Source organism: Globicephala melas, chromosome 19 (assembly GCF_963455315.2).
Source record: "Globicephala melas chromosome 19, mGloMel1.2, whole genome shotgun sequence".
Lineage (NCBI taxonomy): Eukaryota > Metazoa > Chordata > Mammalia > Artiodactyla > Delphinidae > Globicephala > Globicephala melas.
In genome coordinates this window covers 52,346,416-52,370,198 of record NC_083332.1, presented here as the reverse complement: position 1 = coordinate 52,370,198, position 23,783 = coordinate 52,346,416, and the positions used below count along the sequence as shown (strand labels likewise).

General features: G+C 42.1%; 1 protein-coding gene across 2 annotated transcripts in view; it reads left to right on the top strand.

Moving 5' to 3' along the window:
• Positions 1-23,783, top strand: part of ADAMTS18 (ADAM metallopeptidase with thrombospondin type 1 motif 18) — a 156,855-nt gene that overhangs the window by 56,681 nt on the left and 76,391 nt on the right. For both annotated transcript variants that reach the window (XM_060289772.1, XM_060289773.1), the window contains exons 3-6: positions 15,139-15,421; positions 17,633-17,826; positions 18,094-18,177; positions 19,719-19,878. In XM_060289772.1, coding sequence (XP_060145755.1) covers positions 15,139-15,421; positions 17,633-17,826; positions 18,094-18,177; positions 19,719-19,878 — 721 coding nt within the window. The remainder of the gene's footprint in view (positions 1-15,138; positions 15,422-17,632; positions 17,827-18,093; positions 18,178-19,718; positions 19,879-23,783) is intronic.

Sequence of the window (23,783 nt, the reverse complement as noted above, 5' to 3'; positions counted from 1 at the left end):
TGGGAAAACTTGGGAAGGCCAGTCAATCATCCAGCCTCTGTGTGGCCGCCCAATGGGATGCCACCACGTGGCGGACGTCATCACATCACTAACAGCTGGTTACCGGCATGGCTTCCAGCTCCAGCTGTCTTTTTAACAAATGAATGCTGTCAGTTCCAAGGGAGGTGGGGAAAGGTGGGGTGGAGAGTTTGACATAAACCATCACCACTACAGAAACAAGTAAAAACATGTGTCTTCCCGATGCTGTGCATCAGCAGACAGCCGCCTTGAGCATGGAGGAGATCACTTATTCCAAAAACGGTTGCTCCACTATCTTGTAAATACAGCAGACACTGTTTGTACAGCTCCAGCTGAATCATAAGACCCACGTCAAGTCTTCGTTGTAGGAAAGTCACTATTTTCAGCAAACATGTATTAAGCGCCAACTACATAAATACTCTACTCTCCAAACCCAGAAACCAAAGAAATTTGGGTAGTGAGACTTTAAATAGCAAGTGATACCAATAATGTGTTAATTATTTTCCGATACTGAGCAGTTAGAATTTTGATAACCAGGGATACTAACCTTATATGAAGTATGCATCTTAACTGACACTGAGAGTTTAGGTTTCAATACTTGAATACCTCTAGCTAGTAATATTTAGGCTCTTTTAAAAAAGAAACCTGAGGCCAAAGATGGTGCATAGTAAGAATTGACAAACTGGATGTCAGTTAATATATGCTCATTATGTAATTTTCTTTTCTTCTCTAAATTTTTGACATATTTACCAATAATGCCAGGCAGGATACAAAGTGTCTAAACAGTTTATCTTTCACCGTTAACAGGAGGCAGAGAGTCCCAACAACTTGGGTCCAACCGGTTTTCTATTCCGTAGATCGATTCTTAGGGCTTTTTCCTTCAAAACCTTCAGGTGTCCCTCACTGTACAAGAGTTAGAATATTATCCTCAAGAGGTGGTGTGCCCTGACTTTGCACTCCCACAGAATTTTGTGTATTCCCTCATTCATTGCAGGATGGTGGAGAAGCCTACTCCAGAGATAGGCAAATCAGATGAATCTGGAAAAAGGTACAGTATGTCTGATTAGTTGGTTATATGTTTGTCTCCTGTTGTAGAAGCATCCTTAAGTGCAGGCTTCGGTGTCTTTTTGTCTCCCTTCGTACCAAGCATGTTTCCTTGTTCCTAGCTCATTAATTAATTCCACAAATATTTACAGAGCACCTACCATGTGCCAAACGCCGACCATATGAAAATAAGCAAGAGAGAGACAAGCCCTTTAGGGAGCTAACAGGAGTAACAGACAATAAACACATAAGCAAACAGCTACACGATGGACCGTCAAGTAGGGATAAGGGCTGTACAGAAAAATAAAGCTGATTGAGATGGAGAGTGACAAGGTCTGCCTTATTTTTATAGTATGGTTCAAAGAGGTCGCCTTTGGGCAGAAATCTAAATGAAGTATTTGGGAGAAGAACGTTCTAGACACACAAAACAGCAATCACCGAGTTCCTTGCATGGGTTGGCTGTCCTGTTAATGGAACAACAATGGAGCCAACGTACCTGGAGTTCAGTAAAAGAGGGTAGAAGGTGGATAGAAAGGCTACCGGGGACTGGGCTTCAAAGTGGTTTGAAATCCACATTTCTTGTTCTGGCGCTCATCTTGTGATAATACAGCATGAATGTGACCTGTTCAAAGTGATGCTTTAGAAAAGTAATTTTGGAGCAGAAGAGGGTGGGGACTGCCAACAGAGAGATGAGATAGGAGGTCACTTCTTTATTCTCCACCTGGGGTGATACAGGACTAAGCTGGAGTGAGAACGCAGAAGGACAGAGTTTGGAGCTCAGAGGTCCCTCGTACCTCGATGTTGTCAGCACTGTGAATCGTGTAGTTCTGCGTTCTGTAGGACACTGTTTGAAGAAGATGGGATAGTGAGGTTGGGAGCCCAGATTTAGATTCTGAAATTGACATTAAAAAAAGCAACTTGGCTATTAGTTCTGAACATCTCCTCCCAGACATTTAGCACATCCCGTCCCCCGTCTTCCAGAGGTTGCTGACATGTGACAGAGGAGGACTGTTACTAGCAGACACAGCACCAAAGCCTCCAATGATCTGGGGGAAAGGCTGGCTGCATGGTCCCATGTGAAGTTTGTGGCACATCTGGTTTCTCTTAAATCCAGACATGCTAGCTGTCTCTACTTGGTCACTCACAATGAACCAACAGCCGTTACAGCAGTCACGTGTTTTCCAAATGACATCCTTCCTTAAGCTCCCTTTGAAATGATCAGATTCTTGAGAGGGAGCTGGAGCAGAGGATCATGTGACACAAAGCTGTCAGATGGCTCCTACCTTAGTCTTTCCTAGATGAGAAAATCTTCATGACGGCACTGCTTGTAAGGGTCATGTAGCTTTGACATCTGTCTTTCGTGTTGATGGTCAGGGTATAGCTGGCTGTCTGAGGGGCTGGGAAGATATGCTTTCTCTTCCTTATTACTCTGTGTAGATCTCTCCCAAAGACGTACGAGTTGCCTATGACGTCCAGGGTGTGACATAGCTGTTGCAAAGCAGAAGAGCCCAGCACTGCTCACAGAGTACTTGCAGTGCACTAGAAGAGAGCAAACCACAGCATTGCAGGGTGCAATTAGAACTAGATCAGGCCTGTCCAGTGAGGCCACATTTGAAGGTTGAGCCAGTTTTCTCCAGATCCGTGGAGATGCTCTCTCAGTGAATACTGTTCAGCACCCTCTCTTTGGGGTGCAAATGGAGAGGAGAAGCCAAAAGGATGAGTCTCTGATTTTAGTGCCACTTGCCTCCAGCTTCCAGCCTCCATTTCTGGAAGGTCTGAGTTTGTGGCCATCTCTCTGTGTCCTTCAGGTCCCTCTGAAATGGAAGTAAAAAGTAATTGACAGGGAGTTAGGACCTAGGTTAAGCGTGCCTGGAAGTGTTTTGTTCTTAAGAGTCAGTTTGTGCTGCTACCCTACGTCCTGCAGAAAGTTATATCCTCTCTGGAATCTTTCTTTTCCTTTCTTATTTAGCTTTATTGAGGTACAATTGACAAATAGAAATGTAAGCATAAACTGAAAAAAAATTGCACAACCTGAAAGTTGAGAATTATGTTTTATTTGGCGGACAAAACTGAGGACTTAAGCTGGGGACACAGCATCTGAGATCACTCTGAGAGATTGTCCCAAAGAGGTCAGAGAGGAGCCTGGATATATAGGAGTTTTTGCAACAAAGACCAGGTAGACGGAACATCAGAAGATGACTATTAATTAAAGAAAACCAGACATCGTGAGTTAAGGAATTTAGCGCTTTTCTATGTATGGGGAGATGCAAGAGTCTGGGCTCCTTGAAATCTTTCCTTTGATGTGCACCTCAGCTATCTGGGGCCAGCATCCTGTGCTTTTTCATCAAGTCTCCTCAGGGGGTATCACTGGGGGTGGCTACAGTGGCTGACTGCTTGATGGCGGGGGTCCTGTTTCCATGCTGAGTTTCCTCAGGGCTCACCATGGGGGCGGCTGTCATGTGATGGCTGGATGGCTACAGCATCCTTTGTTTACTGACATGGCAGGCAACATTTTTCATTCACATAAGATATTTAAAACATGCAATGTCATGACTTGTATATGCACTCAAAGGATTCCCTTCATTGAATTAATACATCCATCACTTCACATATTTACGTATGTGTGTGTGTGTGTGTGTGTGTGTGAACATCTAAGTTCTGCCCTCCTAGCAAATTTCAATGACAGTGTTTCTGGAACTTTTCTTGACTCCTAGCAGGATGTGTGTTTAAGAGTGAGGGAAGGCTGTGGACTCAGACAGCCGTGGAATATCGAGAGGTAAATAAAAGTACCCATCAAATAGAACTGCTCTAGGGGTGAGATGAGAGTTTGCAGGTAGAATGCTTTGCACAGAGTCTGGTACGTAGGAAATCAGGAACTGTTCCTCCAGATGGAGCAGTATAGGAAGGTGGAGAGAGAGAGAAGGAGAGAGACTCCCCAACACCTACGGATCATGTTTAAACCACTTGGATTAATTTATAAATGTTGAACCATAGATTGTGACTGCTTATACAAACTGAGTGCATTTTTGAGTATGTGTGCATTTAATTTTTTAGAAATCAATACTAAAATTTATACAGTTAGGCCAGGGTAAATATGTCAACCATTTTGATGTTAATTGTTTTAAAAAAAATAGTTTCTTAGACGTATTTGCCCTTCTGAGAATGGGCACACGGATGAGTTGGACAGAATTGTCATACACCTCTCATCCCCATGTTGAGTTGTGAACCACTGTATTCTGGTCTCGTGAGATTTGGACTGTGGAAGTCATTAAGTGTTTATTTCACTAGATTGTTAATTCGCCAAATAAAAAAGTTTCATCAGCATGTTATGAATATCTCTTTAGAGCTGCTTGAATGGCATAATCTTTACCAGTAAAGATGGTTATGGTTGAAATGCTTTGAAGAAAGGGGCTGAGTCGATTCATCTTTGAGTCAGTAGCATAAACAATTGCATACGGTCAAAGCCGTCTTAGTTAGTATTATTTGGGAGCCAGATTTGGTTACTGTAAGTGAAAGAAAAGGATAATTTATTTTGAGCCTACTGGAGTATTTGAAGAAGTAGTCGATCCCGGGCTAGGAAAGAAAAAAGCCAGACATTTCTAAGAGCTCCTGCAGCAAGATTTTTGGACCTTTCTTCAAATCCATCATTATCAGTGTGATTCAGAAAGCCACGGGGACTGAGAGTACAGGGAGGCTCTACCTGCCTGGCTGAGGTCAGGGGTCACCTGGGTAAATCATCACTGCCCAGTGATGCAGCTGCGTGTACCACAGGCATAGTGCTCAGTGAGCATCTCTTGAATGGCTTGGAGTGATCTGCTCAGGTGTTCACTGGGAGGAGGTGGGCCCTTACCTGTCCCATCTGAACAGATGGCCAGCTTGTAACGTGAGAACGCTAGTCCACACTTCTGGTGCGTTCTACCCTATACTCCAGAAAGTCTACTTTGCTTTTTTTTTTTCTCTCCCAGCAGCAACCATCCATCTAGTCTTTAAGGCTGATCAAAAGCATCCTTTTCTCCATGACATTGTCTCTTTTCAAGGAGGGCAGGTGGGTAAGAGGTTGGGTTTTCAGAAGGGACTAAGCATAGACTTAATTTAACTAAAGAACATTGTGGAGGAGAAGTTGATGGGCACAAAAAGGATCTGTAGAGGAGCAGTCCGTGATTTCATCGCCCATCTCTCTTTCCCATCCCCATCAAAACCAACCACCAAGTCGAAACCAAAACCTAGAATTCCAGCAATTCTCCAAGGTAGAAAAATTCATGATTTCACCTCTGTCTTTAAATACCTTCAGTTATGTTTGCAAGAATTTCATTAATATGTCTCTTTTCAGGTCTCAAAGCCTTGTTCAGTCCTTTCACTGTTTTTCTCAATAACAGAACACTGATGCCACTTCCCAGAATTTCAGGTCCAGTTGAAGGGGAGAATTTTAATACACACTGTTAGAACAAGGCCCGGCTTCTCTGCTCTGTTCCCTCAAATAATCAAATATAATAATTATAACAACAATAAACACATTTTGAATGTTTTCTTGCCAAGAGCTGTTCTTAGCACTTTAAAAGTATGAACTCACTTAATTCTCTAAAAACCCGATAAGGGAAGTGCTATTATGATTGTCGTTTTACAAATCAGGGACTCGGAAAATGAGAGGTTTGTTCTTGAGAGGTATGTAAACTTCCTCAGGAGATAAGAGAAAAGCTGAAAGGGGCACTTAACCATCACAGGACTGAAAATACCTTGTGGCTCTTATTAGCATCGTACCCCCTCCTCTCTCACCAGGCTGTGAGGACTTTGGGGATATTGATGGCATCTGATTAAATGTTTATGGACTGGGCTTTACAGTTTTTTGAAGGAAGATCACCATGTATATGACTCTGGAAAACATAAATTCCCCCCTTCTAAATCGTATTTGTAGTGTGAGTCCCATTGATGTTCATATTAACATCAATGAATGGATGAGAAATGCTAGATTTTTGTTGACATACATATTTTTGGTTTTTTTCTCCCAGCATATGAGATTTTTTTCCCCCTTTGACGGGAATAGGGAATCCTGAACACACATTCCACGTGTAAGGGCCTGTTGTCTGTTAATCCAGCTCTGCGTGTGTAGATGCTTATGGCAAAAGAATTCGATTTCAGTTTCTTAGAATTACATACTTTATAGAGAACTGAGGGTGTTAGCAGGGTCCACATGCTCTTGGCAAAATTTTATCAGATTTTGTCTCTTCTCTGATCATGGGACTGGAAATGGTTCCACATGTTTTTCACCTGGAACCTGTTTTGTTTGTTTGTTTTTTAATATACTCTCAAGTCCCTAATTTTCTTTTTAACAGTCATTATGGCTCTATTTTTTATGTTAGCATTTACTGAGCAATACACAGCTAAGCACAGTACCTGATAAGTATTCATTTATTTAACCAATGAGAAACCCCCAAGGTAGGGATACATTTATTCCCATTTCACAGATGGGAAAAAGAAGGGGGATAAAAGCACACAGAAGTTCAGAATGCTTAAGCCCAGCTACCAAGCGGCAGAGCTTAAATTTTACCTCTAAACTCTTTCATTTTTATATTGAGTGCTTCCCTAATGTATTGTCCTTGTACCGTTCCATTTTACCTTGATAATATTTGTTACTTCTTCGCAAAATCCTAAAATATTCTATTGCCGATGGTTTTCCTCAGTTGAAGTCTTTCTCGGACTTTTCCTTACTTCCTGGTCTTTCATTTCTCTGATGCTTTCTTTTTCTCCTTCCCGAACCCCTGGATGGTGGAATTTTGTTTCATACTGATGACATTTCTTAAGCTTTTTGCTTATTCTGAACTGAGATTTCTCCTTTGGAGTGTCCTCATATATGTTGGACAACAAATTAATTATTATTTAGTACTATTATTTAGACAAAAGAGTGGGGGTTTTTTTGTGTTTTTTTTTGTAAGAATGTGATGTCTTCACCTCTCCCGTCCCACTGGGAGTTAAAGTAGTTGTTTATTTTTTTCCTGCCAGTTTTATTGAGATATAATTGACATACAGAACTGCATAAGTTTAAAATGTAAACCATAATAGTTCGACTTAATACGTCATGAAATGATTACCACAGTAAGTTTAGTGAACATCTATCATCTCATATAGATACAAAATTAAAGAAATAGAAAAAGATTTTTCCTTTGTGATGAGAACTCTTCAGTTACTCTCAACAATTTTCATAGATAACATACAGCAGTGTTAATTATATTTATATGTTGTACATTACATCCCTGGTACCTATTTATCTTATAACTGGAAGTTTGTACCTTTTGACTGCCTTAATCCAATTCTTCCTCCCCCCAACCCCTTGCCTCTGTTAACCACTCATTGGATCTCTTTCTTTATGAATTTGTTTTTGAAGTAAAACTGACCTACAACACTATGTTAGTTCCTGGTGCACAACAGTGATTCAGTATTTCTATACATTTCAAAATGATCAGCACAATAAGACTAGTTATCATCCCTCACCATACAAAGATATTACACAATTACTGACTATATGTTCCCCAGACTGTACTTTTCATACCCACAGCTCCTTTATTTAGTAACTGGAAGTCTGTGCCTCTTAATAGCCCTCACATATCTCTCTCCCCCTCCGCTGGGCAACCACCTGTCCTCTGTATTTGTGACTCTGTTTCTGTTGTATTATGTTTGTTCATTTGTTTTTCAGATTTCACATGTAAGTGAGACCATACGGTGTTTGTCTTTCTCTATCTGACTTATCCCACTTAGCATAGTACCCTCTAGGTCCATCCATGTTGTCGTAAAAGAAAGTGATGTCTTCAATGAAGTCACGGTATTTTTATGTTGCTGTAGCTGGAGAGACGTTAAAAATTTTTAAAGTGAAAACTAATTTGATTATTGATAACCGCAAGTATATGTCTTTGCCGTTACTTCTCCAGCCAGCCTCACGGGGGCTACTTTGTTGTTCTGTCAGTTAATCCTTACTAAAAATAGAAATAGATTAATGATACTGCCTGTGGAGTTCTTTTTCAATTATTATTTCATTTGAAGTTCCGCTTCATTTTTAACAAACCTCATTAACCCATTAAGTCTTTGGTTTTTGATTATTTAATGTGTGTAAATGTTGGGATACAAGTCACGTAACACACAGACCCTGCTTTCAGGGAGCTTGTCTTGTCCTAATTTTCATTGATCTTTAAGGCTGTTCACTCCGAACTTTTTTTTTTTTTTTTTTTTGGCGGTACGCGGGTGTCTCACTGTTGTGGCCTCTCCCGTTGCGGAACACAGGCTCCGGGACGCGCAGGCTCAGCGACCACGGCTCACGGGCCTAGCCGCTCAGCGGCATGTGGGATCTTCCCGGACCGGGCACGAACCCGTGTCGCCTGCATCAGCAGGCAGACTCTCAACCACTGCGCCACCAGGGAAGCCCAACTCCGAACTTTTGGGAAAAAATTGTGCCTTCATACCAGCATTTAATTCATCAACTGTTTCTAGAATCTGCAGTCTCCATTTTTCTGTTAAATCTAAAGCCTTTGATAGAGTTCAAATATGACCTATAGGGAGGGAGTTTTAAATGGAAATTGAGGGAAATTTCTTGAAGTCTGTTTTGTACCTGACATGAGTCCTTTGAGAAAAATTTAGGCCATTGAAATCTAAAATAGGAAACAACTGCTAACAAATAAGACATATTCTCTTACAGTATCTCCTTTTTAAAAGCATAAAATGGAAAAAATCTGATCTGAATATATTATTGACTCTTGGTCATTATCCATTGAATTTTTAAACTTAGCAGCTGAACTACAGGACTGAATTTCTAGGTCTTCAAACTGGAAGAGATTGAACTATATTGATTGGAAGAGGTTGAACCATATTGATTGGAAGGGATTGAACCATCTTGATGGAAAAGGTTGAACACGTGGGAACAATATTCGGTCCAGAAGGGGAGCTGGGAGCAGCTCTCAGCTTATTGCACCCACATCTCCATGGACCTGGGGCCTTTCCTGTCCTTCTAGCCTAGGGGACGCCTAAGGGTGTCCTCACGCTGCAGCCTCTGCTGAGCGGACCTCTAGGTCTCCACCAGCCTCCTCTGCCTGGCCAGCTTCTCCTGTCCTCAGTTCTGAGCTGTCCACCTCATAGTTCTTTCTAGGTTCCCCCTGCATGAACCAAGAGAGGGCTTCTGGTCTCTGTGAAAATACCTGTCCTCAAAAAAACTTTCGAAAACAGGGCTTCCCTGGTGGCGCAGTGGTTGAGAGTCCGCCTGCCGATGCAGGGGACACGGGTTCGTGCCCCAGTCAGGGAAGATCCCACATGCCGCGGAGCGGCTGGGCCCGTGAGCCATGGCCGCTGAGCCTGCGCGTCCGGAGCCTGTGCTCCGCAACGGGAGAGGCCACAGCAGTGAGAGGCCCGCGTACCGCAAAAAAAAAAAAAAAAATTCCAAAAACAAACTTATGGTTACCGAAGGGGAAAGGGGGTGGGGGAGGGATAAATTAGGAGTTTTGGATTAGCAGATACACACTACTATATATAAAATAGATAAACAACAAGGTCCTACTATATAGCCCAGGGAACTATATTTAATCTGCTATAATAAACCATAATAGAAAAGAACATGGTAAGAATATGTATGTACATATATATGAGTGTGAGTGTGTATATATATAACTGAATCACTTTGCTGTATACCTGAAGCACTGTAAGTCAACTATATTTCAATTAAAAATTTTTTTTTCCTAAAAACCTTCCAAAATCAGTCTCCCCTCTCCCCTCACTCTTTCTGTTATTTTCTCTCGTAGAACCCTGCTTGTTTTCCTTCATACTTGACACAAAGGAATATTTCCTACCCAGTTGTGATCGTTACTTGTTTCATCCCTGCTTCTCCCATTTAGTTGGAAGCCCATGGGACCACAGATCCATCTTCCAAGCCACGTTTTGTCAGAATGTCACCTGTGTTCAGTCACTCAAAACGCTTCATACACTCTACAGTTAAACAGATGGTTCCTTTTAGAGGTACTGGGTTTATATTTTTAAACTATAAAATGTATTTTTGGTTAGACTCCACTGTTTTCCATCAAACCAAACCCCCCAAAAGATTTTTCTTCCTTAATATCGAGCCCTGTAAAATGCTGGTTTTGCTGTAAAGAACTTTTCTGAAGCTTTGTCCTTGTTGCCCTAAACTGTAATACAAAGGGTTGTTTGGGCCCATGTGTTGTCCCAATATAAGATGCCCATTTTTTTTTTATTGCTTTCTTGATGCAGAAGTTGTCACTCTGCATTTGCGTTGCCTACGGTTCTCCAGAAATAACGAGGAAAGAGAAAGCTTCTAAACCGGTTAGTCCAGTTAAGGCAGTTGAGTGGCTTAAGCCATTGATATAAGTTTAACCAAGTTAGGAAGTTAGCAAGGCTGCAGCGCTTTCATGGATAATTCCCTTTTTTTTTTTTTCCCTTTAACTGTTCACTCTGTCTGCTGGGGATTGTAAATGGGGTCTTTTGTCTTCCCGCAGCTTGGCGAGGTGAGGGCACTGGGAGGCCGGGCTTAGACGTGAGGGCCCTGCTCAGGGAAAGGGGGCCTGAATCCTACCTGGGCTCCCAGCAGAGAGTCGTTCACAGGGTGGCTGTGAAGTTTAACTAAGGTATTACAGGGAGGGCTCCTGCCTTCACACTGCTACCCCAAAACTGGATTCGCCTCTTGGTGGGTATCCAGCCAGTAGACACAACCAAGCGAAGGGGGTATTACTGCTTGCAGCAAGTGAGGAGAACACTGGAGAAGATGCTGCTTCCCAAAGCACCATCTCCCTGAACAGCACAATTGGGGAAGTTTGAAGCTCAGGGTACATGCGTATTCATGAAGGGGCTTGAGCAGAGAAGGACTCAGCACAGAATTGGGGGCCAGGGTCGACAGAGTGCAAGCTTTCGTTGATTGAAGTCAGGAGGGTCAACGTCATCATTCCACCCTCCACCTGAGTTGGGGTCTTAGTTCCTGCAGAACTCAAAGACAAAAATTACGTATATCCCTTGAGGAGGAACTAGGACCCTGCTTTATCACTGCACTGTTACTTGACTGCCTTTCCTCTGTTCCTGCATTCCTTTGTTCCCTTAAGATCATTGGCTACTGAGACCTGTTCAAGGGCAAGCATGGTGGCCAGGCTGAGATCACAAAATGGCTTAGGCCAAAATGGCTTCTCTCGTGTCAAGAGAGCCATTCCTGCTTCTCTTTCTCCAGGGACCCCATAACCGATCTGCTTACAAAATCTGTAATATAGAAAGAGTTCAAGGTTTTTATGAATTTGAACATGTCACTTCCCAGTTCTGGTTTCCCTGCCTGGGAAGGGAGGAGAGTGCTGGCATGCCCGCCCTCAGCATCCCCTCCACTCTGAGATTCTTCAGTTCACTTATTCCACAAATGTATGTAGGATGAGAGCCAATTATTTATTGGTTGGTGATGTGTGGCATACACCAGGGATGCCAGTGTACAACTGGACGTTTAAACTGGACCTCAGACGTGGTGGGAAGTTTGCATTTTCGTTGTTTCCTTCATTGAAGTAGGACACACAGCAAATAAACTGTGGCCTGAAATATGGGAAGTGGAGAGAGTAGTTTTCAGCAGCATCCTGAGTCCTGTCTCTCTGGGAAGACGGTATTGAATCTAAGACGAAGCAAAGAGAAGGCCAAGCAAGTGAGTCTGTGGAGGAAGACGTTGGCAGAGGAATGGAAAAGTGTGTGTGAACTCGGTTAAGAGTGTGTAGGCAAGGAATAAAGACGCAGAATGGACTTGAGGACACGGGGAGGGGGAAGGGTAAGCTGGGACGAAGCGAGAGAGTGGCATGGACCAAATGTAAAATATCTAGCTGGTGGGAAGCAGCCGCATAGCACGGGGAGATCAGCTCACGTGCTTTGTGACCACCTAGAGGGGTGGGATAGGGAGGGTGGGAGGAAGACGCAAGAGCGAGGAGATATGAGGATATATGCATATGTATAGCTGATTCACTTTGTTAAACAGCAGAAACTAACGCGCCATTGTAAAGCAATTATACTCCAATAAAGATGTTAAGGAAAAAAAAAAAGAGTGTGTAGGCAAGGAAAGGAATTTTCTCTTTACCTTTTAGGTTCTTTGCTAAGACCACGCCCCCAACTGTAATAAAGGAGAGATTAACAGGAGAAGACAAATAGACATTTAATAACAAGGGTACCTCCTGTGTGCATGGGAGATGCCTAGGCAAGCTGAGTAACTCCCCCAAGAGGCCGAAGCCATCCCCGCCCCCTTAAATACCACCTCTAGCTGTGGGAGCCTATCAGGCAAAGCCCAGTAAACAAGGGTATGGCTATTACGCAGACACAGATTTAAGGCAGAAACTTCTCAGTTGATAAGAATTTCTAGAGATTTAGTCAACCTCTCCTTCCTGGTAAAAGAGGGAGACCCCCGACACATGGACTTTTCCCTTATAAAAGTAAATGCTCTGGGGCTTCCCCGGTGGCGCAGTGATTAAGAATCCGTCTGCCAATGCAGGGGACACGGGTTTGATCCCTGGTCCGGGAAGATCACACGTGCCGCGGAGCAGCTAAGCCCGTGCGCCACAGCTACTGAGCCTGTGTGCCACAACTACTGAAGCCTGTGCACCTAGAGACCGTGCTCCGCAACAAGAGAAGCCACCACAGTGAGAAGCCCGTGCACAGCAACCAAGAGCAGCCCCCGCTCGCCGCAACTAGAGGAAGCCTGTGCGCAGCAACAAAGACCCAACACAGCCAAAAGAAAAAGTCAAAGACGTGTCCTCTTCAGGATGGTATGAAGGAGAGGGGACAGGCACAGCTGCCAGCCTCCAGAGTAAGCAGATGGTGGAGAGATTCGTGGGCCAGGAAAAGGGATTCGGATTTGAGATGAATACCAGGGCGCATGAAGTGAGTTGATTCATGTTGGCCGAGGACACTGGCCAATGTCAGGAGACCATGTTGGAGAAGATGGGGGATTTGGAAGATTCAATGGCAAGTGTGCAAATGAAGGATGAAAGTATCTGCCAGCCTGGCACTGGGCTGGTGGCGGGGGACGGGCTGCTCTGAGGTACAGCCTAAGGTACGGTGGGTGGGCAGGATTTCTGGGATCGTGAGATTTCACTTCTTTAAATTTTGTTGCCAGTTGATTCTCCCATCATCTCTATGACGGCAGGAATGTGAACTGCTTCATGACTTTGTGCCTCTTTGTGCCGGTGCCTAGAACAGGGCTGTGAATTAGATGCTCAGTGTGTTTTCTGAACGCAGGAAAGCATCAGGCTGGTGCTGCCGACCATAAGACGGTCTTTGTTGTTTTGTTTGTTTTGTTTTCGCTTGGTTTTGTGTGTGTGTGGGGGGGGTTGGCCACGCCACGAGGCATGCAGGGTCTTAGTTCCCTGACCAGGGATCGAACCCGCGACTCCTGCAGTGGAAGCGCGACGTCTTAACTACTGGACCGCCAGGGAAGTCCTCGTAAGACAGTCTTTAAGAAGGCAGCCGACTTCTGACGTGGAAGGAAAATCAGGACCACATCACACATTCTGGGACTCCTATAAGGAGTGAGAAACTGAATCATGACAGAGGGTTAAAATAAGGTCTGGGGACAGCCCCTCTGATGCCACCCGTCCACCCCACACACGCCTCTGTGTTCCCTTGGTAACCTGCCCTCACCCTGACACCCCCTTACGTCCTTGAATATTTACGTGTCTGGCTCCCCAGTAAACTGCATGCTGTGTGTGCGTATGTCCTGCACAGCTATGTGCTCGCAGTTACCTGAATGCCTGGCACCTCGCTGGCGCTCAGTGAATGTGGGTTGATTTACTCACTCATTATTGTCAGTCATCCAAACTGCTGGGATTGAGAGTGTTTAAAGGGCTTCTGCAATGGTTATTTTATCTCCCCTTGAAAGGTGGTCAGGGCAGGAAGAATTCTCCCCATTTTGCACATGAAGAAGGTGGGACCTGAAGCACTGGGTCACAGACTCTGTACTTTGGTGTCATCCTTGGAGCAGTTAAAAAAATTTGTGATACATGAGTCACAAGAGATTTGGTTTTTGATGGTATGGGATTTTGTCTGGGAGTGAGTGACTCTGTGTGTGTGTGTGTGTGTGTGTGTGTGTGTGTGTGTGTGTATTTAGATCTGCAGGCGTTTCCTATGTTCAGCAAAGTTTAAGAATTGCTGGCCTGTGTCAGTGCTTTGCAAACGTTAACAGGCAGATAAATCACCCGGGATCTACGTACAACGTAGATTCTGAGTCCGCAGGTCTGGGGAGAGACCTAAGAGTCTACATTTCTAACCAGACCCCCGGGTGAGGCTGGAGCTGCCGGTCCACAGACTACACTTTCCATAGCAGCGCCTGGAGATCAGGGAAATTCTAAGCCAAATGCAGAGAAGAGAGAGCACGAAGCGTGCTGGGGACAAGGCAGGGGTGTGCTGTGGCCAAAATATCAGGTACAAAGATAGACGTATTGTGCCATGAGCCTGAAAGTGACGTTGTGATTGGGTGGGCTCGCCCCAGTCCCCTCTTTCCTCTCAGTTTAGCAGATATGTCTCTTCGTGATGGTGCAACCCATTGGATTCCCCAGACCTCTACTTGGAGATAAGCGATAATCTCTCACTTTGCAATCCTTGCTACTTTTGTCGAGCGCTTATGAAATCAAGATGGAATGTCTTTGTTTTCACTGTCTACACTATAAGCTCTTTCAGGGTGGGGCTGTTTTTCAGCTCATCACTCTGTCCTGTGTTTACCACAGTGTCTGCCATGTCCTAGATGTGGAGACTCCCAGGATGTTACATGGCTTAGCCCTTGAGTCCCAAACATCAAGCCTGGCAGCCTGGAATAGTAATTAACAGTGCTGCTCCAGTAGGTGGAGAATTCTGGGTGCCAGTACTAGCTTTCCTACTTACTGTCTTAGCCTAAGTTTTCTCATCTGTAAAATGGGGGTAATAACAGTTGCCACTGCTCATGGTGCAAATAAAACGACATGATACACGCCAAGCATTTAGCGCAGTGCCTGCATATGGGAAGAAGCCGATAGACAGTGGCTGAAAATCAACACATCAAAAAAGGGATGCGCGGTATCCTTAACGTTTTCTTTGTGTCTGGCTTTTTAGTCAGGTCTCATAAGGACACGAAGAAATGAATTCCTCATCTCGCCATTACCTCAGCTCCTGGCCCAGGAACACAACTACAGCTCCCCTGCAGGCCACCATCCTCACGTGCTATACAAAAGGACGGCGGAGGAGAAGGTCCAGCGTTGCCATGGCTACCTGAGCTCCAGCGGGAACTCTGCTGGTCACCCCCCAAGTCGCACTCCCCACACATCTTGGAGTCCAGAAAGAAAACATCACCACGGAAGGTTGCAAAAGCAGCATTTTTGTGGACGACGCAAGAAATGTATGTAAGGAAACTTTTTCTTGTTCTGTTCCTCTCTGGGCCCTCGACAGGTTTTCCCAAGTGCCACTGGGTGTGCTGACTTTGCAGGTTAAAATTGGGCTGCACTAAGCCCCCACTGAAATTAATCTTGGAGATGAACCATGAATCATCCCTGTCAGACAAAAAACTGGGTGATCATTTTTTCTAAGTTAAACTAGAAAGATTTATTTTCCTCTTTTAACATCTTTTACTTTTTAGTCGGAGGTCCCAATATTATTTTAGTTTCTGTACCCGTGAGAAAAGGACCCAGTCTTCCAAATGATGAAAGAAATCAGAGGTGAATTCCCAGGTGTGGTTGGGTGTTCCTTTTGAGGATTTGAGGGAAAGACTTCCCAGTTAACAAGAATACTGGCACCTGATTGGAGGTGGCGATGAAACATAAGGACCCTTGGACTTGGTTTGTGACCCGGGCCCAACCGTCTGCATTTTTCAGACCAGCAGTGTCCAATAGAAATATAACACCTGCCCCAAATGTAATTTTACATTTTTTAAATCCCACATTAAAAAATGTTTAAATGGGTAAATTAATATTAATAATATATTTAACACAATATATACAAAATATCTCAACATGTCATCAATATAATCAATGAAAACAAATTAAAATGAAGTATTTTGTATTCTTTTTTCATATTAAGTTTTGGAAATCTATTTATTTAACACTTCGAGAACAATTTCAAATCAGACAAAAAATTCTCACCAGAAATACTTCATCTGTATCTCGATTTCATAAAACTTCAAGTTCAAGTTTAAACGTAGACTTACATAGTCAGACTGTTCCACATATGCGTAAGGTCTTCAACAGCTGAAACAAATATTACTTTTTAAGTGTAAAACAAAATGAATAAAAATTCAATAAAATTAAAAATTTGGTTCCTTCAGTGGCGCCAGCCCCATTTCAAAGTCTCAGGAGCCGTAAGCAGCACATGACTAGCCAGTTGGACAGAGCGGCCAGGTGATATCCACGGAGAAGAGGAAGTGGTATCCCTGCCGTGCTGATCAGGAGGAAGATGCAAGACTCTTTCTACCATTTTAATTGGTTTTGGGGATTTGGGTGTAACTGAAACATCCTTTTTAAAGAACATCTATTTGGCATGAATTTATACTAGTTGTGGCGTTAATTAATGATAGTAATGATATTTATAGTGGCAGTGATATGTATTTGATATGAGATGTAAAAGCTAATCTTTAGAGCAACTTTATGGTTGGATATTATACTCTTTTCATTGATGAGGAAACAAACTCAGAGTCATTTATCAAAATGGCGTACTTGAGGTTTTAAATCTAACTCTCAATGATTTGATGTTTTAATTTCTCTCTGGGGAGCGTTGACTTCACTATAATGACTATACCGGTTGTTAAAGTATTAAAATATATCTATATTAGTAGTACATACTGTCCTGAGCTTTTCAAATGCGTTTCCCTTCCCAGCAACCCTTGCATCTGTCACAGCCCATTAACTAAAGGGGTCGTGCTTAATCCAACGGGTACTTCCGGGTCTCTGCTCAGAGACTGTGGCCAGTATCCATGCCTGTACCTTATCTGTTACAAAGTATTAATTTTAAATATCACTTCTGACTGTGCTGTCTCCCCAGCAGCTAAATTAATATCAGGTCAAAGAGCCCTTATTGACCACTTATTTTGTGCTACATTAAAGTTTGTGTTGATGAAACAAGAACATGGGCAGTGTTCTACAGGATACATATTTCTAAATTTTATTTAGAAAATAATATACAAAGTGTGATAATGAATTCAGAAGCAAAGGATAATGTCTTGTTTCTGCAGTTTCTTAGCAATAAAATAAAATGAGCATTTCCTTCCCACCATACTGATTTTTCTTGACCCACTCTTCCAACTACAATTGTAGCTTGTTTTCTTTGACTCTTTAGAAGAACATTTTTGAGTTACTGAATCCATTTGTCCATCCATCCGTCCGTCCATCCATCCATCCATCCATCCATCCATCCATCCATCCAACCTTCTTTTGAAAGAATCTCTCTTGACCATAGATTAGGTCCATAGCCCCAGGACAGGTACCAGTGGCGTCATTTATCAGGAGATGAGTGAAGTGTTGGTTACATGGTCTCTCTCCTCCCCTTGTTTAGATTTCTGTCTGTCTCCCCTGGAAGATCTCTGCTGATAGCCCTCCAAATGCTCTTCTGTTCCTTGTAGATGCCCCTAAGCCTCCCACAGAGGATACCTATCTCATGTTTGATGAATACGGGAGCGCAGGGCGGCCCAGAAGATCAGCTGGAAAGTCACACAAAGGCCTAAACGTGGAAACCCTTGTGGTAGCAGATAAGAAAATGGTGGAAAAGCATGGCAAGGCCAACGTCACCACGTACATTCTCACGGTCATGAACATGGTAAGGGAGATTGTCAGGACCCCAACCCCCTGCCTCTCCAAGATAGCTAAGAATCATGGAATTCCCTCGCATGGGTTGAAGAGCAGGTGTAGCCACATGATTTTATTGAAAAAAATTAAATTTGGAGGAAATTGGCTTCATACCTACATGTATTTGGTAAAATCAAAACATACATGCTTATATATATGTCTGATCTCCCCTGGCAGTTTTGGAAATTTTCCAATTTTGTTTCTTTCACTTTTGTTTGATTTCAATTTGTTCCAACAGGTTTCCAGCCTCTTTAAAGATGGGACCATTGGAAGTGATATAAACATTGTTGTAGTCAGCCTCATTCTTCTGGAACAAGAACCTGTAAGTGCCAAACCTCATTTACTTCATCATTCATCCTGCCATTCAGAATACACTTATTGAACACCTACTGTGTGCCAACCCATGTCATTGTCATTAGAAGTTCAAATTGGAAAATTTCCAATTACCCTCAAGGAAAGTACAATCTGATAGGGTTGTGCATTTAAATTCTAAAACATCACAAAATAATTATTTATATATAAACATACAAAATATATATGCAATATATATTTTTCAATATACGGTGATATCCAATATGATTAAATGTGCATATATAATATGAATACAAAAGTAAAGTATGGATATTACGTTATATAAATATTATGGAAGCTTCACAAGGAAAGTGCATTTGGTAAGAGCTTTAAAAGTTAGCTGGATTTTGCAAGTTGGAGATGCTGGGTAGGTACAAAGGGTATTTTGAAAATATACTGGAAATAAGTCATCTGAAAATTCTGGTGGTAAACCTACTGTCTCCCAAAACCAACCACCTTAGGTACTACAGAAACTGAACAAGGAATATTCAACTGCCCTTGACCTGCTTACAGTGAGATGCAAGACAGAACATATAATAAAGTGTTAAGTTGCATGGCGCCTACTGCTTTGTAGCGTTTTGATGTTGAAACTGTATTTTCTGAGGTGGGGATTACCAATACAACTATTTTTAAGTCCCCTGAGGCTTTTCCTCTCCATCTGTAACTCCAGTAATGAATGGACAAAGCAGAGAGTCAGAGACCAGAGAAAAATGAACCTAACTGCCCAGGTCTATAGCGCTACAGAGGTTAACAACGTATCAAATTATTCTTAGAATTTTGGAAGGGCAGAAAAGGTGTGTGTTGTTCGGGAGACCCTTCTGTCTAACCTACCACTCACACTTTGCCCAAGGACTCAAAGACAGCAACCTCCTAATTCACTGATAATTAAAGATTTTGCCTAAAAACCCTTTTGACCCAAGTCAATAGTTCTGAGAAAACATTTTGATAAAAATTATTTGAAGACTAGGTCCTTTCTTACCCTTTAGAATATTGTGGCTCTTTGTTTCTTCATCCATTCAGCGAGCTTTCATTTTATCGGTTGATGGATTGTAACCTATGATGTGCCGAGCCCTTGGCTGGAAATGTTGACATGGGGCTAAACAAGCTATGGTCAGTACCGTCCTCATGCTTTGTTGAAGAAGCCATGGAACTTTATCCCCATTAATTAATAATTATGTTCTAAAAGTAATAACAGTTCTATAAATATGGTACCAGCGTGAGATGAACAGAGGTGTTTCTAACTGATGCCAGTTTATTTGTTGTAGAAACACAGTTGGTCATAAAGCCCACTACTGAAACTCTGTAGTAACTAGCAATACTGTGAGCGTTTACCCAAAATACTTTTAGTTGTTTTTTTAACACCAGTATGTCCAGCCTTAGCTCAAATGTTTTCCTCTGCTGACCCTTCCCCCAGAAACAAGATGCTTCTGTGTGTGCCTGTACAAATGGAATGATGCAACATTCTCATCTCTGTGACAAATTCACACTTTAATTTGTGTGGGTTTCCCATAGGGAGGATTATTGATCAACCATCATGCGGACCAATCTCTGAATAGTTTTTGTCAGTGGCAGTCTGCCCTCATTGGAAAGAATGGGAAGAGGCATGACCACGCCATCTTACTCACGGGATTTGATATCTGTTCCTGGAAGAACGAACCATGTGACACTCTAGGTATGATATGAGCAAATGCTTCATGCACACCCATGTTAGCTAAAAACACAGTCTGGAAACTTTCCATTGGGTGGGTGGCCCTCAGGTTTCTTAATAAGGAGACTTAATCTGCACATTGTGGAGTATCTTCATTGTACCCTCTGCTGAATATTGTTCTTTTTAACTGAACTCAGTGTGGAATGGGAACCCCTTTACTTTATTCCTGTTGTGTTTTTCTTTAAACCTTTGGATGATCCTTTAGGCATGAGATAAATTGTCATGTAACTACACAAGTTGTAGGTTATTCCATAAGCATCTTGACGGCAGAACTGGATAGCTGAAAAGAACTTGACTGGTCTCCGTGGCATTCAACTATGCCCCTAGGTAGCACGCTTCTTTTAGAAAGTTACTTGAACTTTGAAGCACTCAGCTCTTCCATATTTGTACAAGACAGTGAATTAGAACTCTATCTTTCACATCTATATTATATTTTCTAGTATAGTCTGTTGCATACAGTAGGAATTCAACAATGTTTTTAAATGAATTGATGCTCATCTAGATCGGGGTGGGCAAATGTTTTCTGTAAAGGGCAAGACAGTAAATATGTTAGGCTTTGCGTGTGTCACATAAGCTCTGTTGAAACTACTCACTTCAGCTGTATTAGTGAAAAAGACAGTATGTAAACAAGTGAGCATGGCTGTGTTCCAATAAAACTTCCTTTACTAAAACAGGCAGTGGGAACCATATTTTTCAGACACAACTGATAGTCCAGATTGATGGTAAAAATTTGGGGGTACTGAGAAAAGTTTACGTGATTTACTCCCATTTTTTCCTCAAAATATATTTTTCCTTGAAGTGCTTTATACTCCTTCATAATATCTTAAAGATAAAAGTAGATTAGACTTTTATGGGCTTCCCTGGTGGCACAATGGTTAAGAATCCACCTGCCAATGCAAGGGACACGGGTTCGAACCCTGGTCCAGGGAGATCCCACATGCCGCGGAGCAACTAAGCCCGTGCACCACAACTGCTGACCCTGTGCTCTAGAGCCTGCGAGCCACGATGACTGAGCCAGCGAGCCACAACTACTGAAGCCCGAGTGCCTAGAGCCCATGCTCCGCAACAAGAGAAGCCACCTCAATGAGAAACCTGCATGCCGCAACTAGAGAAAGCCCGCGCACAGCAACGAAGACCCAACACAGCCAAAAATAAATAAATAAAATAAGTTTGTTTAAAAAAAAAGTAGATTGGACTTTTAGAATTTTTTATATTTTGTATTTTTCAAATTCTTTGTAATTGGTAAAGTAGCAGGATACAAAATTAATGCACAGAAATCTTTGGCATTCCTGTACACTAATGATGAAAAATCTGAAAGTGAAATTAAGAAAACACTCCCATTTACCATTGCAACAAAAAGAATAAAATATCTAGGAATAAACCTACCTAAGGAGACAAAAGACCTGTATGCAGAAAATTATAAGACACTGATGAAAGAAATTAAAGATGATACAGATAGATGGAGAGATATACCACGTTCTTGGATTGGAAGAATCAACATTGTGAAAATGACTCTACTACCCAAAGCAATCTACAGATTCAATGCAATCCCTATCAAACTACCACTGGCATTTTTCACAGAACTAGAACAAAAAATTGCACAATTTGTATGGAAACACAAAAGACCCCCAAATAGCCAAAGCAATCTTGAGAATGAAAAATGGAGCTGGAGGAATCAGGCTCCCTGACTTCAGACTATACTACAAAGCTACAGTAATCAAGACAGTATGGTACTGGCACAAAAACAGAAATATAGATCAATGGAACAGGATAGAAAGCCCAGAGATAAACCCACGCACATATGGTCACCTTATCTTTGATAAAGGAGCAAAGAATATACAGTGGAGAAAAAACCCACGCACATATGGTCACCTTATCTTTGATAAAGGAGGCAAGAATATACAGTGGAGAAAAGACAGCCTCTTCAATAAGTGGTGCTGGGAAAGCTGGACAGGTACATGTAAAAGTATGAGATTAGAACACTCCCTAACACCGTACACAAAAATAAACTCAAAATGGATTAAAGACCTAAATGTAAGGCCAGGCACTATCAAACTCTTAGAGGAAAACATAGGCAGAACACTCTATGACATAAATCACAGCAAGATCCTTTTTGACCCACCTCCTAGAGAAATGGAAATAAAAACAAAAATAAACAATTGGGACCTAATGAAACTTAAAAGCGTTTGCACAGCAAAGGAAACCATAAACAAGACCAAAAGACAACCCTCTGAATGGGAGAAAATATTTGCAAATGAAGCAACTGACAAAGGATTAATCTCCAAAATTTACAAGCAGCTCATGCAGCTCAATATCAAAAAAAACAAACAACCCAATCCAAAAATGGGTAGAAGACCTAAGTAGACATTTCTCCAAAGAAGATATACAGATTGCCAAAAAACACATGAAATAATGTTCAATATCATTAATCATTAGAGAAATGCAAATCAAAACTACAATGAGATATCACCTCACACTGGTCAGAATGGCCATCATCAAAAAATCTAGAAACAATAAATGCTGGAGAGGGTGTGGAGAAAAGGGAACCCTCTTGCACTGTTGGTGGGAATGTAAACTGATACAGCCACTATTTAGAACAGTATGGAGGTTCCTGAAAAAACTACAAATAGAACTACCATACGACCCAGCAATCCCACTACTGGGCATATACTCTGAGAAAACCATAATTCAGAAAGAGTCATGTACCAAAATGTTCATTGCAGCTCTATTTACAGTAGCCAGGACTTGGAAGCAACCTAAGTGTCCATCGACAGATGAATGGATAAAGAAGAGGTGGCACGTATATACAATGGAATATTACTCAGCCATAAAAAGAAACGAAATTGGGTCATTTGTAGAGACGTGGATGGACCTAGAGTCTGTCATACAGAGCGAAGTAAGTCAGAAAGAGAAAAAGAAATACCGTATGCTAACACATATATATGGAATCTAAGAAAAAAAAAAAGATCATGAAGAACCTAGGGGCAAGACAGGAATAAAGACACAGACCTACTAGAGAATGGACTTGAGGATATGGGGAGGGGGAAGGGTAAGCTGTGACAAAGTGAGAGAGTGGCATGGACATATATACACTACCAAATGTAAAATAGATAGCTAGTGGGAAGCAGCCACATAGCACAGGGAAATCAGCTCGGTGGTTTGTGACCACCTAGAGGGGTGGGATAGGGAGGGTGGCAGGGAGGGAGGGAAGATATATGGGAACATATGTATATGTATAACTGATTCACTTTGTTGTAAAGCAGAAACTAACACACCATTGTAAAGCGATTATACTCCAATAAAGATGTTAAAAAAATTCTCTGTAATGCCTGTATTATGTCCTATAAAATAAGTTTATTTTAATAGTTCACCATTAATCACAGTCTTCAAAACACGGTGCATGACTGAGAATCAACCGTTTGGGGTATTGTTCCATAGTTTGGGTTTTTATGACGGAGGTGGTATACATTCAGTCATATTCTGAGCTTGGAATTTGCAAAGTGACATTTGATAGCCCAGTGCATTGTTGCTGTTTTGAAGAGGGATTCTGAGAAGAGGTAGTTTTATCAGTCAGTCAGAGACCAAAATATACGGAAAGGCTTGGAGAAACAAGTACAGTCATGTCAGGACATAACCCTAACAACTGGTGTACAAGTCACTTATTTAAAGCAGCATGTCCTATTGCAAAGAACATGGGTGTTGACTTTCGAATATGTCTGCACTTAAATCCTGAGTCTACAGTTTATGACTGTGAGATCTTGCGCAAATTAATTCACCTTTCTGAGCCTCAGTTTCTAATATATAATTACGCACACGTAGATGTACACGAGGCATATAGGACAGTGTATGGTATTTAACTGCCATTTATT